Raw genomic sequence first — 17138 nt, forward strand, 5'->3', positions numbered from 1 at the left:
TTCCTCCTGGAAGATGCTTCACTGTCCAGTGTGAGGTTTTCAGAGTCTGTCTTCCTTTACACTCTTAGAGGAGGACTGGCCTGGGCCCGCCCTGTCCTGAAAACATGTGGCTTCTGGGGGCTGCTGGGTCTGTGACAGGGACCTGTGGCTTTCCCATGGGCAGGGGAGGGACTCAATGTCGGATAAGGGAGCTGCGAGTCACAGAACGTGAGCACTGCTGCTTTCTGCTGATGACACCCTTCCCTTGTGAAGCCTCTCACTTTCACTCTGCCCCGGGCGTGTTTCGAGGATGTGCTCCGGGCTGGGCCCGAGTGGTCAGAGGTGGACGAGGGGGTGCCCGTGGCCCCAGGGGAGGCGGAGCTGTTACCACACATGGCGGCGGATTCCTGGGGGCTGCTCTGTGGTCCCTCAAGGGCTCCTGCCCTAGGCCCAGCCTCTGTCCACTCTGCGGATGGTGGTTGGGGGCAGCTGTGTCTGGTCCCATCTGGTCCTTTTTCATCACTTTAGGACTTTTTGCGGACCACTTCACGTTTATAGAGATTTACTTTCATTACAATAGAATAGTGAACACATGTGTGACCATCTTTCCTGAACTCAAAAAGAAAAGTGTGTGTGGGGAGACCTCACAGAGGGGTGGTCTCAGGTTCGTCAGCGTCCTTCAGAGGGTCACGTGCCTTTTTGTGGCCACTGACTTCACTCCTCACCTGGACCGTGATGGGGTGAACACTGAGAATAGAGAAGAGGCCTTGGGAGCCGGACTCTCGCGGTGAGGGGGCCGATGGCCTGAGACGTAGAGGCGGGTGGGCAGGGGAGGGGCCGGCAGAAGCAGCGGCAGGTGGCCTGTGTTGTGGGGGCGGCCAGCCGGTCTGCCAGTCGCCGCGGCAGTTGGGCACAGATGGCAAGGACGGTTCGGTCCTGGTAACCTTGCTGGGTGCGGGCGGTTACCTTCTGAGTCACTCCCAGTCCTACCTCCAGAGCCAGCAGGCTGCCTTCCTGGAGGAAGGGGCTTTCCTGGCTAGCGGCCAAGAAGAGTTTAGGATTTGTGACCACGGACACGGCAGGTCTGTCACAACATGTCTCTCACAGCGTGGACGGGAGGACCCCCAGAGGTCATGGTGGTGGAGCACCTTGAACTCCAGAGTGCTGCACAGAACTGCTCTTGTTTGGTGCTGCGGCGGGGCGCTCAGAGCTCGTGGAGCTTGGGCTGCAGCGCTGGAAGTCACGTAGCCGGCTTTGTGGGCTTCTGCTGCCTTAGCGCCTCGGGAGTGCAGGCGGGAGGGAAGTGTCCCAGCTGGTTTTGAATGTGCCGGTGTGGGGCAGACCCCGGGGCCTGCGTGTGACCCTGATGCTCACCCTCAGGGGCCTCGTTTCTGATGCTTTGTGTGCTCGACGTGTGTGGGGCACGTCTCCCCTCCCCTGGCTGGGCGGCCTGGGCGGCCTGGGCTTTTTATGGGCTGGACTGACCCTGACGGGCGGGGACATCGTAAAGCAGCACTTCGAGGTGCAGCAGCTCTGACCGATGAAAGCGATACCTTTCAGTTGTCCTCAGTGAGTCCTCAGTGACCACAGAACACACCTTGCCATTTGTCTGGGGCTTTGGTCGGCTCGCCTGGTCGGCGCTCTGTGGTCCTCGGCACATGTCCCTGACACCTGGTGTTAGGGGGTTTGTGTTAGTTCGAGGTGTCGGTGCTGCTGTCACCTGGGGTTCGTCTTCACTTTTAATGGTCTTCTTTATGGGAAGCTGTCACTTTGGTGAACCTATTTTGACAATATTTTCCCTTTATCCACAGTTCTTTCTAGTTCCTGAGACCTTTTTCTACCCCGATGGTTGGAAAATATTTCCCGATGGCTTCTTCCCCAAACCCCACAGTTTTACCGTTACTCTTGGCCCTAGGATCTGTCCTGAATGATGTTTTCACTTTGCTGCCCTTTTCAGTCGTGATTAGAGTCTGACTCCACACCGAGCAGCTGCACCAGCCCAGGACAGTGGCCCCACTGGTCTGAGCCCTGGTCTCCTCATCGGTCCCCTCAGAGGGAAAACACCGCCTCCCCTCGGGATGGCTGCCCTGGGTGACGTGCTGGTGGGGAGGTGGCCCTGGAGAAGCTTAGGGTGCTGGCCTGGGAGGCGCCTGGCCCGGGCTCAGGGGCTGCTCTGGGTCACCGACTTGTCCATAGTTCTCTCGTGTGTCTGTCACCAAGGCCAGCCTTCATGTCCCCCTGAGTCATCAGACAGCCTGGCATGTCGGGCAAGAAACCCCGAGGGGCCAGACACACATGGCAGCTTGAAGACACTTGTCGGCGTGTCTCCAGCCCCGCTCGATAGGCGTGCTTGCCCTGCAGACGGCCTTGACCCACGGCTCTGCGACTCCACAGACAGTCTGTCTGCGCTGGGTCTGCGGCCACGCTGGAGTGAGATGCCGGGGGGTGGTCGGTTTTCCTGGGCCAGCTGTGGGTGTGCCTTGAGAAGCCGTGGCCCTGTTCTGATACCACGACAAGTTTCAATGTAAGACCCCACTGTCCCCCGCCTCCAGGAGCCCCTTGTCTAATTATGCAGCAGGGCCAGCTGTCTGGCGTGAGTCCTGGCGCCTTCCTTGTTGGGACAACTGAGTAGGTGTGGATCATCCAAAGACAAGTTTGCGTCTCTGTGCCCCGCCGTATGTCTGTGCGCGTGCGTTTTGTCTGCGTGCATTTATGGAGGCGTGTGTTTTTTTACACTGAGCCCAGCCTGAGCAAAGGTGTGTGGAACCTGGTGCATGAACAGTTGCTGCCACCTGTCCAGGCGGGCGCAGCCTCTTCGGAAGGCCGCACGTGCGCGCTCCTGCCTCTGTCTCAAATCAGTTCAAAGCGGGAGAAGAAGCTGTGCGCGACGATGTCCTTCCGCGCTTTTTTGTATAGTGAGTATGAGGGCAGCTTCAGTGCCCGTCAGCAGGGCGTGTTGGGTGGCCCGTGGCCCGTCTAGGCGATGATCTGAGATGTGCTGTTAGAAGGCGCGCACGCAGGTAATCGGAGTTCACGGAGTTATGTCCACTCGTCAGTCGTGTGCGTGTGGACACAGCACAGAGGCGTGCGGTGTCTGGCTCGCCCATGTCCACCGAGCAGCCCGACCCCGGCCGGTGTAGGTGGGTGACATCATCTTGACTCTTTGGGAGACTGGACCCAGGCCCTGAGTGGTTCACGGCCCGGGGCCTGTGGGTGCCGGGGTCCAACTCTGACTCTGCACCAGCGCTGCACAGGGCGGTGGGGCGGAGAGCAGCGGCCTGAGCACCGTGCGTGAGGCCTGCGATGCCGGCGCTCCGCAGAAGTGCCCGGCACCGGGACTTCGGGAAGGGAGGCGGCTGCTGCTCCTTCAGGGGCCTCGCGGTGTCCAGAGAGCTGGGCTTGGGCTGGAAGCCTGTTCCGTGCGTGCTGGGCCTGGACGCTGCATGGCCAGCCGGCTGGTGCCTCTCAGAAAGTAATTTTTTCAACATTATTGTAAAATCTTGTTTTTCCCTTCATGTGTTTTATCCTCAAGATATTGTGTGTGCAAGGGAAACTCAAGGGTGAATTACTTAATATAGCAACACAGATTAAATAATGACATTCACATTGACAGGAGAAAGGCCCATGCATAATTCAGGTGGTTAATAACGCGCTGATTTAATTTATTAGGCAGAGCCGCGCTGCCGTGCCAAACGAAGCGTCGAGAGGAAGGGGTGAACACGTGTCCTGAGCAGTGCTGTTTGCGGTAAACTCATTAGGCCTGATTGCTGCCTGCAAGATACACACGGACTAATTAGGCTGTTTTGATTTAGAATCTCATAATACAGGTGACCACCCACTCTCGTTTTATCTGTCGGCCTGACTTCATTAGGAGGTCGGCTGAGTTTGATTGTTCTTTTGGGTGAGGAACATTGATGATGGATCTGTTTCTGACAGTGAAAGTTATGTAATTCACGATGGTATAAAATCCCCCAGCAAAAGTCTCCTCCAAACGTAAAGGTTCCTGTCACTTGGGCACCTGCTTGAGAGCCGTCGCCTTAATGTGCAGTGACTGCAGTGTCCCTTGCAGTCCCGCCGGGGGCGGAGTGGTCTCCTCCTGGTCAAACTTGGTGCCTGTGGCCTCGGGGCCGCCCGCCTCCAGCTTTGCCTGCAAAGCCGCCTGTCCTCTCTCCGTCCCCTGTGGAGCCTCCGTTTCTGGTGGTAATTTTCTCAAGGAGAACTTCCATTTTACCTGCTTTCCAGAGCCCATGGGTCTTGCCAGCCCACGCCAGTTCCGTTCAGCTCGCTGCCCTTCCCCACATACACGCACGGCACCACCCCCTCTGTCAGGCTCCCCCCGCTGAGATGGCCCTGTCTGCAGCCTGCTGCCCCTGGGCCCCAGCCCCTCCCAGCGCTGGAAGTGGTCCTGCACATGCCCACTCCACCCGTCAGCCTGTCTCTCTGCTGCTGGTCAGCGCTGCCCTTCTTCGGCAGCGTCGGCCTTGCGGCTGCACTGGGTGTAAGAGTGCATCCTGAGGGCGGGCTCGAGTCCTGGCCCCCCTGGGGAAGGGCGTCCCCGGTGGTCTCCGCTGCCGTGTGCTCCCTGGTGGGGGTGGTGGGTTGGGGGGCCAGGTGCTCCCGCTGAGCTTTCAGGAGGGTGTGTGCGAGGGGCAGGTGCCGGGGTGGGGAGTGGGGAGCGGCAGGCTCCCCAGTGCTCGCCCGCTCCACTCTCATTGCCCTTGAGACCAGGACGCTGGGCTGCGGCTGACGGAGCGCCTCCCGGGCCAGCGTCTCCCCCCACACCCCGTCAACGCTATCTCCGGGGGGCTGCCTGCATCAGAAGACCCCGCGGCGAGTGTTTTGATTCTACACAGGCTTTCTCAGACGTGAAAGGGGGCCACGGGTGCCGTGGCAGAGCAGGTCACGGTGGCGTACATAGCACGGCCGCCCAGACGTGTGGGCCATAGACACCAAACTCGCACGTCTGGCGGAGCGCTCCCTGCTGTCGGCGGAGCTTCGCCCACTCACGGAGACTGTGCTCAGTGCAAGGGGAGGAGGATGGCCGGGTGGAGACAGCGGGCTCCTTCCTTCCTGTTGTCGAGAAGAGGGGCCACCGCTCGCCTCCCAGCAGCCAACTCACCTCCAGGGACCCTCGGGCCGGTCTGGTCCTTCGCAGGGCCGACGTTCCCTGTTCCCTGAGCCAGAGTCTGTAGTTCAGACATTGGCTGGTGTTTGCAAAACTCTGGGTCAGGCGCCTGCTGCTTCTCTTCCCTGCACAGCCCCCGCCGTCCTGTTCTCCTGCCGGCGTTGAGGCCCCGGGGACGTGCAGGGCAGGCGTGCTCTTCCCCCCGTGCGGAGACGACGAGCCTGTGCCGGCCACGGGGGGCTCAGTCAGACCCTGTTCTCGGTCGTGCAGGGGCTCGTGGCAAATACAGGCTCTGCCGCCAGGAGACCGTCGTCCGCTGCTTGTTTGCCAGGCGCTTTCCAGTTCGTGGAGCTAAAGCGCCTGTCCCTCCTGTGTGTTCTGCCCTTTGTCACTCTAGGAGCTGAAACCTCCAGCCCGCCTCACACAGAGTCCTAGGTGGCCCTTCCCCGAGTCCGAACCACCGCCGCTGACTCGCGCAGGCTCTGTGAGGACTCACTGGGCGGACGCGAGAGGCGAGTGCAGCGGCAGAGGCCACGTGTGCCACGTGCGCAGTCAGAACTGGAGTGTGTTCGGTGGCCTGGCTGCTCTCCGTCAGAGCAGGGGTGCGGGGCCCGATGAGGAGGCGCCTTGAAGGACCCTCGTTCCTTCCTCACGTGTCCCTTGGGCACCACTGTGCGCCAAGCACCAGTGTGCGGCCTTGGGGATGGGGCAGGGGACAGGTGAGGACTGTGCCCCCAGGGCGCATCTCTCAGGTCGAGGGCCAGGCCCCGAGGCCCTCTCTTCTCAGCCCTCCTGCTCGCTCATCCAGGCTGGCAGTCTGTCTGCTGCTCTGCGTCTGTCTGTGCGCTCCGAGCACGTGCCTGGTGCTTCCTCCTCTCCGCCTGCCTGACGCCGCCCTGCCCTGAGCAGCCAGCCCGGCCCCCTGTCTGCCGGGCCAGCGTCACGGCCTGTCAGGGCTGGGCTCCCTGCCCGGCCCCGAGGCCGCCCTCGGTCGGAGCCCCCACAGCTCACCCTCGCCCGCCTGAGTTCTGTTCACCTCTCTGTCCCCTCTCACCTGCGGGCCCCGAGGGCAGAGACTGGCCTCTCCACGGACGAAGCCCCGACTGCTCGGATGGTGCCTGGGCACCTCAGGGCCACACAGCAGCCTGGGGTGGGGACGGCAGGCTTCCCCTGGGCAGTTGGCCTGTTCTCAGGAGCTAGGGGACGGCCCCATCTGCCCCCGGCACTGAAGGGCTGCCTCGCTGTTTCTGAGACCCCGCTCAGCTCCTTGGTGTCTGCAGGCCTCTGCGGCTGGCTTCATGTCCGGTGTGAGTCATTCGGGGGTGGTAAACGCCCGGGCCCGCCAGACCGACTGCCCCGGCGTCTCAGCCCGGGTGCGGGCGGGTGTCTGTGTGCTCTCCGCAGGCCATCGCAGGTGACTGAGCAGCGCTGGCCTGCAGCATGGACCCTGCTGCCTCTCAGGTCCTGTCTCGAGCTGGCCGAGCCATGGACGCACCTGGAGGCTCAGGGATGACCGCTCCTGGGTGGGGGTGGGGTGGGAAGGGAAGGGAGAGTGGCCCCCAGGGCCTGGCCTGCCTCTCTGGTGCCACGGGTGCGTCAGGGTTTCCGAGAGCTTATCCGGGAAGAGGCCCACTTCAGCCACAGCGGAGTAATTGGTGACGCACTTGTCCTGCTGTGAGCCACTAGAAAATGGGAAAAATGATTTAAATAACAGTTGTCAGATAATGGGGAGAAAATGAAAACCCAGCACAGCGCTGCGATTGCTCGGAGAGAGACAAACGAGGCGAGGCCCGCGACCGCCTCGGCCTCCCGCCAAGGTCCGCAGGGAGCAGCAGCGCCAGCAGCGTGGTGGCGTCGCCGGGCGGGGGAGGGGAGGCCGAGCTCCGGGGGCTTGGCGGCTGTAATCATACGGGGAAGAAGGGGCTCGCAACGAGCGTGCTCTGGACGCTGCCAGGGGTCACCTAGAGCTCGCTGCCGGGTCCTAAGCCGGTCACCTGGAGGCAGAAACCTGGCAGGACGGCAAGAGCAGCGGGGAGCAGGAGCCACGCACGAAGAGTGGTCAGTGGGTGGAGACCCGCACCGGAGCGACTCCGCCAGTTTTAGAATTGACAAGGGTGGACGGCTGCGGGCAGATCTGTTTTCCCGGGCCTGGGGCCTGTGAATGGACTGCACAGGGGCAGGCCCTTGGTCACCCGGCCGCTGTCTCCCGGCCTCCCCCCTGGGATTCCTGCGTCTTCCATCTGTCACCCCTCGGGGGCTGGCCGGAGCCCACGTGGAAGGACGCGCAGCTCCCTGAACGAGGCATCCTGTGCGGGGCTTGTTGTCCTGTGCAAATGCTGTTCCCGTTGCCAGGAAAAGTCCGTCCCACGCTGTCGACCTCCCCGGCCAGCATTGCTAGTGGCCCACCGCTGCCCACACCCCTCCCCCAGGAGGGCTCTCCCTGCCTGGTTTGTCTTTGTGAGGCTTCTTCTCCCACCCTGTGGGGCGACTGGTGGCTCCAGATTCCGTCTTTCCATCTCCATCCTGGTGCCTGCTGCCCCGGCTGGAGGAGCCTCGTGGGCCCACGAGGGTCCAGGAAGCTCCCACAGAGCAAGCCAGACGGGTGGGCTTACGGAGGGGAGAGCAGCGTTCTGACGCCAAGAGCGTGTGAAGGGCGTCCAAGGGCCGACACATGGACAGAGTCTCCCTTGTAGGTTATGGAGTCCACACCAGGACTCACGGATGTTTAGCGGGAGGGCACGTGGAAGCCAGTTGTCCCAGTGAGACTACCAGGCTGTTCTCACCCCCGCACCTTAACGTTAAAGACTCTGAGAAGTGACTCGGCAAAGGAAATGAGTTTCCTGTCCTCACTGACTGGTTTCAATCTCGGCTCATTCCAGGGGCTGACCCCGGAACCTGCAAAGCCCAGTGGGGGCAGCATCCTAGAGGTCGGCATAGAGTGCGCCCTGTGGGCTCTCGGGTTGGCCCAGAGCTCCCTGTGTGTGATGTGCTCGGAAAAATAAAAGCCGGCACGCAGTGCCGCCCACTGCGTGTGGATGCGGCCGCCTCCATGCTGGCTCTTCCCCGGAGTCAGTCTGGGACTGCCTGCTTCACCGGCCCGTCGCTCTCATCCCGGACGTGGCCCCGCAGCCCTGCCCCAGCCCTGCCGGCTCTCTCAGGGTGTCGTTCTGCGGGGCGGGGTCCAGTCCAGAACCTCGAAGCACATCCGGCCCTTGGGCCCCGGGGCGGAGAGCAGGGATGGGCAGGCCACTGTGGAGTGCGGAGGGCGGGGAGCTGGGCTTCTTGCTCAGACCGGTCTGGGCTGGAGGAGGGGCCGGTGGGCAGTTTCCTCACACGTGGAATGGGGGCTCGGGAGGGTTTCGTGTGAGGATGGAGGTCCTTGCCCACGGCGTAGTGGGCTTTCCATAGAGGCGAAGCCCCTTCTTCCGCAGTTCCCTGGTGGGGGCGTGGACTTTCGGGGGTGCGCCTGCCACCCCGACACATGCGGTCCCCACCAGATGCGCCACTGCTGGGATATTCACGGAGCGTCAGTTCGGCACTTTGCAAGGGTCCCACATTGGTTTTCGCGATCCACGAGGTACTTCCGGGTTTGGACCCAGCTGACCCAGCACACGACTGCCCAGTGGGAAGACCGAAGGCCACCGGCTGCAGACGCAGGTCCCCAGGTGCCTCTCCGACACTCGGCCATTTGGCCCTTTCTGCCCTGCTCTGCAGCCCTGGCCTGGTTCCACGCCCTGGCACAGAGGTAGCCTCTCTGCCCTCGCGCTTACCCGTGGATGGTTTACCTGTGTGACTGTCCTGTGCCGGCTCAGGGACTGTCTGGTGCTGGGGGCCTTGTTGCCAGGGAGTTGAGGGAGGAGCCACTCGCTCTCGGGTGAGTGCAGTGTGGAGAGGCCCCTTCCTCCCGGAGTCGTCCTGAGCGTTCGGGCGGGACCCCCAGGAGGCCCCGCGCAGTGCGGGTCGGGGAGACACGGTGGACATGGCAGGCAACTCTGCGCCCCTGAGCTTGCCCACATCCAGCCTCCGGAGCCCCCGGGTGTGGGGGTGGGAGACAGAGCCGCTCTCACCCTCCTCTCTGATGTGCGCTCGTCTTGCAGGTTGCTGAGCATGTGGGGAGAAGGTGCAATCAGGAGACCTCTGCCTCCTCAGCCACGGAGGCAGAGCCTGGTGGCTGTGCAGGGGGCACGGTCACATTCGTCTTCCTGCTCGATGGCAGGCCTGACGGAAAATGTCGGGGCTCGTGGTGGGTTGTCTCCCCCCAGAAGCGGACCATTCTTTTTGTGAGCCTTCCACGGGGCCCCTGTTGAAAGAGCAGGAGCCCGCCGGCAGCACGAGTGACCTTTACAGAGCCACTGTCTCAGGCAAATCTGCAACGCTGATAGTGAGCGCATTGATTTTCTGTTTGGCTCAGGAAGGGCACAGTGCCTCAAGTCACACGGGGGCCTCACGCTGGCGGGCAAGCTGGGGGCCAGCAGCCCCGTGTCCCCAGTGTTGGCCACAGCCCTGCCCTTAAATGGCAGCGTGGGCTTGGGGGTTTGCCTGCCTCGTATCCCAGCTTCCACATCTGGACAGTGAGGGCTGGGGACAGGTGGGGGGTGTTCTGTGAGACTCTCGTTAGCGTGGAATACAGGTGATGAGATGGTGTCCTTGATTGAGGGGCACACAGACGTGGGTGGGGACTCTGGGCCGCGCCCCCTGCGTCTGGTGTGTGACTGGAGCTGCAGGACCACCGCCCCCACCCCCAGTCTTCCTTCTGGTCAGTGTGTCTGGAAGCCCTGCTGTGCTGACCACACGGAGGTTGTGAAGATCGGGGGCCCTGTGTGGGCTGGCTGACGGGGGCCAGGTGTACCGGGCTCAGGACCAGGCGGGGCTCCCGGCCACGCAGCCGTTCAGGGACCGCGAGCCCCGCCCCAACGTCCCATCCTGCTGTCGCTGCCTTTGCAGTACTTGATCAGTCACTTCTCCATAGGCCTCAGTTTCCCCCCTGGGAACGAGCCTTTCCCCCCCATCCCCCCACGACGTGCCTGCCGTGAGGGGTGGTGAGAGTCTGGGGAGCTGCTCTGCACGCCGGGCGTCAGATGAGTGAGAACCGCCCCGCCAGGCCCGAGCCACCTGGTGGGCACACCTGCGGGAGGAGGGCAGAACCCGAACACCCAGGGAAAGGCCACCTGGACTCGGGGAGAGTGTGCGGGCGTCACACAGACAGTGGCCTTGGCTGGGGGTCGCTCTTCTTTCGTCACGGTTGCGATGCATTGGTGTTCATCGAGGACCTGCTGTGCCGTCATCGCCAGCCGTGAAATTTAGCAGATGTACAGCGATACGTCACGTACATTGCGTTCCAGGCTCCCCAGGGGTCCCAAGCAGTGATTTCGTGATACATTTCCTTCCTCTTTGACAAGGAAGAAAACCAGCCCCCAAAACCCCCAAAAAGGGCAGCCAGTCCAAGACACCTTCTCTCAGCCTCAGCTCACTGACAGGAACCTGGACTGGATCTGCTTGCTGCCCCGGCCCCCGGGTGGGGTCTGACCTCCTGGAGGAGGGGCCCAGAGCAGGGTGCGCTCCACCTGGCCCCTTGGGGGTGCGGCGTGACAGGAAGGGCTGCGTTTGAACCAGAGCCTTCGCGTGGACCAAGGGCACTTGTCTGGGCCTTTCTGGGTCTTGGGCCCCAGGTGAAAAGCAAGTTGCCGACCTGATTATTTCAAGGCTGCTTTTGAATGTTAAGCTCTTGTAACTCAAATCATTTAGTCTTTGATGTGGCCTTTGACGGGCCGGAGGGGTCACCGAGGTCAGCTCCGGGGGATGGTGGAGGCCTAGCAGCTGCTCGCGGTTGGAACACGGGGCTGAGCGGGCACATCGCCTCACTCGGCTTCCGTGACGTGGGCGCTGTGCTGTGCACGAGAGCAGCCTCCTCCCCCTCCTCAGGGGGGAGCCCTGCGGTCCTGCCGTCCAGGCAAGTCCCCCACTTTCCGAGGCAGCTGCAGGCCCCTCAGGGTGCTGTCTGTGGGCAGTTTTACTTCTTCTTCTCCAACGTGTAAGCCTTCTCTTTCTTTTTCTTGCCTTATTGAGTTTCTAGGATCTCAAGTGCAGTGTTGCTAGGAGCAGAGCCACGCCTTGCCTTACACTGTCAAGTGTGGCTTACGCTGCGAGCTGTCTGCGTGTGCACTTTACCGACGGCCACTGTTCCTTCCTGTGCCCACTTTGGTGAGGTTTATAAAAAATCGTAAATGGGTTTTGAATTTTGTCAACTGCACTTTCTGGAGTGGTTGAGATAATCACGTGGCTTTTCTTTTTTGTCCATTAATAGTGTCTAAATATGATGAATGGCGTGGGTTTTCTGATGCCGAACTGACATTGTGCTGTGGAGATAAGCTTATTTGACCTCAACGCACTGCCCATTCTATACGTTACGGTATTTGATTCAGTAGTGTTTTTTAAGGGTTTTTACGTGTGAGTTCGTGAGGAACACAGGCCTGTAGTGTGTTTCTGTGTGAGCTCTCTGGCCGATGTTGGTGTCCGGGCAGTGCTGGCCTCGTAAGCACGCGGACCTTCTCCCCTCCCCCGTTTTCTGAGGCTGTGACGTGTAGAACTGGTCTGCACCCTCGACGTAAAGTTTCGATAGAATTCGGCCGGGAGGACATCCGCACCTTTAGGGGGGTTTTAAGTTACGAAGTCAGCGTCTTCAGTTGCCGTGGGGACTCTTCAGGGTTTCTGCTTCTTCTCAGTTCCACTGGTGACGTGTCCATTCTACCTGAGTTGTTGAGTCTGTTGGCACTGAATTGTTTACATCATTACTCCTTTATTTTCCTTGTAACGTGTGTAGGATCTGTACCGAAAGACAACCCTCATTTTATTGTTGGTGTTGACAATGAGTTTCTGTCTTTTTCCCTTGATTAGCCTCACTTAGAGGAGTGTTCCTTTATTGATACTGTTAAGAACTAGGTTTTAGTCGGGCTGAGTCTCTTCGTGACATGTCCGTTTTCACTGTGCTGATGGCCGGTCCCGTCCTCCCAGGTGGCTCCTGCCCGGTGGGTGCACGTGTCCTTTCTGCTCCTTGTGTAGCCTGGGGCATGTGTCTGTGATAGACCACAGTGTGTCTCCAGTGTCCCTGGGCTTGTGTCTCGAGGGGACTTGAGCTCCTCAAGGTGGTGCCGTGTCTTCCACCGGAAGACATCCGCCTTGTCACGCAGTGGACGCCCACCCAGGGTCGGCGAGGGAAGGGGTGGGTGGAGGGCGGAGTGCCGTTCTGAATGGTTGGCGTGAATGGCATGAGAGTGGCCCACGTGGCCACGCGGCGCTGTCCTGTCCTGGACGTGCTCCCTCCTGGGTCTGCGGCTGGGCCAGTCACCCACCTGCTCCGAGCCTGGTCTGGGAGAACAGGACTTTCCTTGTAGGGCCCTTAAGGGTGTCGGAGTCCAAGTGTATAGGCCACCTAGCAGAGCGTTTGGCACTTAGTAGGCACTCAGTAAAAGGTGGCTGTTGAAAGGCCGTGCATTCGAGTTCTAACAGTCAGTTGTGTGCCTAGAAAAGAAGTACGTTTCTCTCCAGTTCCTCACCCGTTAGTGATTTCTGTAACAGCCTCTCCCTGAAGCAGGGCCGCAGCCCGTCCCCGAGAGGGGCGGTCCCTCGGCCGAGCGGTGCTTGGCCCCCGTCACTTCGTGACCGAGTGGCACTCAAGCATCCTGTGCCTGCCCTACCAGCTGTCTCTGTGTTTCAGTGAAATGTCCAACATGTGCAGCCTTTTAATCAGGGAGGAAAGGCAGTCACACTCCGTGATTCCACCAAGACCTTTTCTGTGCTTGCTTTTCATAAGCTAGACAGATAGTTTCTCTGTAATTATTTCTTTTCCTTGATTCTCTCAGAGCAAAGAAATGTCCAGTTCCAAGAACATAGAAACAGAGTATTTCTTCTTTGTTATCTGGGACTTTATGGTTATCCATCTCGGTGTATTTTCTGCTCAGTTCCCCAGAGATTTCACTACATCACTCCCTGGAGATGACTTTTAAGATTACTCTGAAAAAACAAACAGAAAAAGCCAGTGTGACATTTTTCTTTACTGAACAGGTTCTGGCCTTGCAGGGCCATTATCGAGCATCTGTTTGCTTTCTGGACCAGCACACCTGCCATTGGAGGAAGCTGGTCTGTCGGGGTTGGAGGCGGGGTTGGCTTCCTTTGTTTATCTGTTAGTTCACCCAGACGCTCACTCGCTTGGTGTTTTCTGAGTTTTCTGAGACCCAGGCCACACCTCACTCATCTTGTTTGAAGGCAGAGCCTGGCTCTCAGGAAGCGCACACTCGAGTGCGAGGCCAGAGTGAGCCAGTGAAAGGCTGCTGGGGCGCGTGTGGGGTCTGCCACCTTCCGCTGACAGCGGGGTGGGGGGTGTTTCAAGGATCGTAAGAGGCCTTCACAGGAGACCAGCAACCCTTGGGAGACGAGTGCTTTACGGGAAGGGTTTGGGATTTTGGTGAATCCAAAAGATACTCCTTGCATACTGAACAACAAAAACAAGAAACCTGTATTTCTCCAAGTCCTTTTTAAGTGAGGGGGAACAGAAGTCTCCTGGAGAGGCGGGGCTCTCCCTGGGCCGGGAGGAGGGAGTGCGGGAGGAGGGAGTGCGGCTGCGGCTCTGCGGAGGGGAGGACCGGGGAGGGTCCTGGTGGCAGCAGAGGTGCGGGGACCTGGAGACACCCAGACGACTGGGGAGGGAGGTGTGAGGTCACGGCACAGCAGGAACGAAGGACTTGAACAGACGGTTCTCCAAGGAGAGCAATAGACGGCTGGTGAGCACACGCAAAGATGCCCGGTCCCCCTCCTTGTTAGGGAAGTGCAGGTGACAATGGAAAGGAGCCGCTGCTGCACGCCTGTTAGGGGCTGCCGCACACGCAGGGACCGTGGCCCCCAGCCCAGAGAGCGCCACACGGTAATGAGAGTGTGGAGAGGTGTGAGCCCTGGGTTCCTGATAAAAGTAGATCTGTGTGAATAAACGTGCGCCCCAGAGAATAGGAAGCAAGGCTCGTGGAGGCCGGTGATGCGCTTGTCTGTGCGTTCAAGGCTTTCCTCGCTGCAGGCTTGGGAGCCGCACGGTGCCTGATGTGTGTTTGTGGTGCCGACGGGAATGTGTCTCCCCTCTAAAAAGCTGTCCCCAGCACCGGAGGACGCCAGAGCCCCTTGCCATCTGTGCGTCCAGTCTGAGGATGGCTGGCATCCACATGGGACTGGCAGGAGGGGCGGGGGCAGGGGTCTCGAGGGTGACAGCTTCACTGGTGGGGCTGCCTTCGGCCTCAGCACTGTGCAGCCTGCCCCTGCGGGAGCGCCGGCGTGCTCGGCGTGCTCGGGAAGCGCTAACACCCTCCTTTCCGTCTCGCAGACCCTGGAGGCGGTCCTGAGTTTCCAGTACTCCGGAGGCCCAGGCCACGCAGAAGGCTACTACCGGAGCCTGTCCCTGGGCCTGCATGTGGAGGTCGAGCCGTCAGTGCTCTTTACCCGGGTCAGCACTCTGCCGGCGACCAGGTGAGCAGCCCGTCCCTGCGGTCACGGCGCCTTACAGAGGCCGGTAGCGCTTGGATTCCGGCCTTGGGGCTCCCTTCCCTCCCGCCTCCCACCTCCCATTGGATCTGCGCTTTCACCGAGTTGCTCAGACTCCCTGGGTCTTAGGTCCTCACCAGACACACAGGTAGTGGTGAGCGAGTGGGCCTTCCGCCCTCCAAGGGACTGTGACGCCATGTTGGCCTTGCCCTGTGCTGTCCGTGGTCCCCACCATGCAGGACACAGTTCCACTCAAGCCCCGAGTCTGGATGCTGCCCTGTGCTGGTGGCATCTGGAAGAACCCAGCAGCTCTTCCTATGTCCCCTCTGGCACCCCAGTAAGACGTGTGCGCGGGGCCAGGCTGTTCAGCATCTCAGCTGGATCCTGCTTCAGGGAGCTGCTGGCCTGCAGCAGCACCGGTGGCTTCTGCCCGGAGCCCTTCCTGCCCACAGCCTTCCTCCCCTGTTGACTTGGCCAGACCCAGCCCTCCTTCGGGGAGAGGGAGGTCAGACGCACGTCTGCCTCGGACCAGGGTGGCCACACGTACGGAGGTGTTCTTCTGTCAGGGGCAGGATGACAGTTTTTCCTCCGGAACTCGCACCCGCGGTGGACTGGGGCCGCAGGGCTGAGAGCGTTGGGCGGAGTGCCAGCCCACAGGGACCCTCTGCGGCTCCACTCCTGGCCCAGGGGCCCACCAGCTTTTGGAAGCAGGTCCTGATCTCCCCTGAGCTTGGCCCAGGGCCACCGATTGTGATTGGGGTGTTGAGGCAGCAGGGCCGATACGTACACACCCAGCCAGGGACCTCGTGCCTGCAGAGGACAGCAAGCGGCCCACCCCTGCGCCGCCCGCCCCGCTCTGTTCCCCAGGGGGCGCTGATGCCATGTTAACGTTGACATAAAACTCCTTTTAAAGTGGTGTGGCCCCAAATAATAAGTGTAGTTTTGGTTTATAGGAAAGACTGTTAGTCTTCCCTAAGGAACGGTTTGAGCAAGAATTAATGGCTTAGCGGGGGCCTTCTAGCATCCCATTTCATCACCTGCTGCCTTCGGCGCCCCCGAGTGATCGTCTTTCTGGACGAGGCTGGCCTCCGTGTAGGATTTGCGTGAAGCGCTGACCCCTGGGGAGGCTCCGGCCAGGACTGCTGCCGGCGCGTGGCTCCCGAGCGACTCGGGCCCTTCCTGTGCATCAGGAGCGGCACTGATTTGTGGGTGGGGCTTGACCCCCACCCAGCAGCCTTCTGCGCTTGCTTTTCCTCATTTTACACAGAACGACTAAATTAGTAAGTCGTCGCTCCCCACCTGCCTCTCGGCCCTCTGCCCTCGGCGGGTGTGTTTCCGGCCAAGGCGGAGGCCCCGCCGGCCTGGGTGCTCACCTCCCCTGGCGCCCACAGCAGGCGTCTGTGTGCTGGGGGTTCATGGACGCCTGCTTCTCAGTGGAGCGGACGGTGCTGCCCACCACCCCTCGGGAGTTCTGCCCGGGCTGCGCCTCCTTCCCGGCAGCCTCCTCCCCTCCCCCCGCTTTCCTCTAGATTCTCCCCGGCCACTAGGCCCTGGTCACTGCACCCCCCCAGGTGGGTCTGTCCTTCAGGGGTCTGCTCTATTCTCAATCTCCCAGGAAGCTCTGCTAGGCTTCCCTACACTTCGGAAGACCCTGGTGTGCGTGGGAGTTAGTGTCCTCTCTGTGCTCAGTGGAGAGCCCCTCGAAAGAACATCATCCGCCCAGGCTGGTGTAGCTCAGTGGGCTGAGCGTGGGCCTGCGAACTAAAGGATCGTGGTTCGATTCCCAGTCAGGGCACATGCCTGGGTTGCAGGCCAGTTCCCAGCAGGGGACACATGAGAGGCAACCATACACTGATTTCTCTCCTTCTCTCCTTCTCTTCCCCTCTAAAGATAAATAAATAAAATCTTAAAAAAAAAGAAAGAACATCATCCGTGTGGTGTGGGAGGGTGCAGAGTGGGGACACTGGTGGGCGCCACTGCCATCAGGGAAGGAGACCCTTTTGTGACTAGCAGGAGGCAGAGACCCAGCGGCACCTCCCGTGTGGACACGGGGGGCCGACGCCCCAAGTGTATGCATCAGGAGGACGGGCCCACTCCTGTGCGGCCAGTGGCCAAACCTCTCCTTCTCTTTTCCTGCTCTGCTGAATGTTTCTCGGACTCCCTGTTCGGATGAAAGATTTGGCTGTGATTAAAGATTTCACGAAGTTATGACGGAGGCAGGATAGATCATTCTTGAAAGCTCATTTTTCCGTGAGCTGAGTGAAGAGACCACTTGTAGGCGGCTCAGAGCTAATGAACGTTTCCCAAGTGCTGAAGCTCTGGGGGAGACACCCCCCAAAGAAGCAACCAGGGTGCACCTGCCCCTCCGAAGACGAGGGTCGGACGGCACCGAGCAGCGTGTGCGGCAGAGGCTCCGCCCGAGGCCAGGCCGCACACGCATGTCGTGAGAAGTCGGTGCTTCACAGGTGCCCTGTGGCCTTTTGAGGAGGTCTGTGCACGTGGGTGTGCGTGT

General features: G+C 60.6%; 1 protein-coding gene across 3 annotated transcripts in view; it reads left to right on the forward strand.

Annotated features, from left to right (window-relative positions):
* Window positions 1-17138, forward strand: part of TRAPPC9 (trafficking protein particle complex subunit 9) — a 219722-nt gene that overhangs the window by 120319 nt on the left and 82265 nt on the right. For all 3 annotated transcript variants that reach the window (XM_053660957.1, XM_053660956.1, XM_053660958.1), the window contains one exon: window positions 14469-14611. In XM_053660957.1, the coding sequence (XP_053516932.1) occupies window positions 14469-14611 (143 nt within the window). The remainder of the gene's footprint in view (window positions 1-14468; window positions 14612-17138) is intronic.

Source organism: Artibeus jamaicensis, unplaced genomic scaffold (assembly GCF_021234435.1).
Source record: "Artibeus jamaicensis isolate MK-2021 breed Jamaican fruit bat unplaced genomic scaffold, CSHL_Jam_final scaffold_916, whole genome shotgun sequence".
In the NCBI taxonomy this organism is placed as follows: domain Eukaryota; kingdom Metazoa; phylum Chordata; class Mammalia; order Chiroptera; family Phyllostomidae; genus Artibeus; species Artibeus jamaicensis.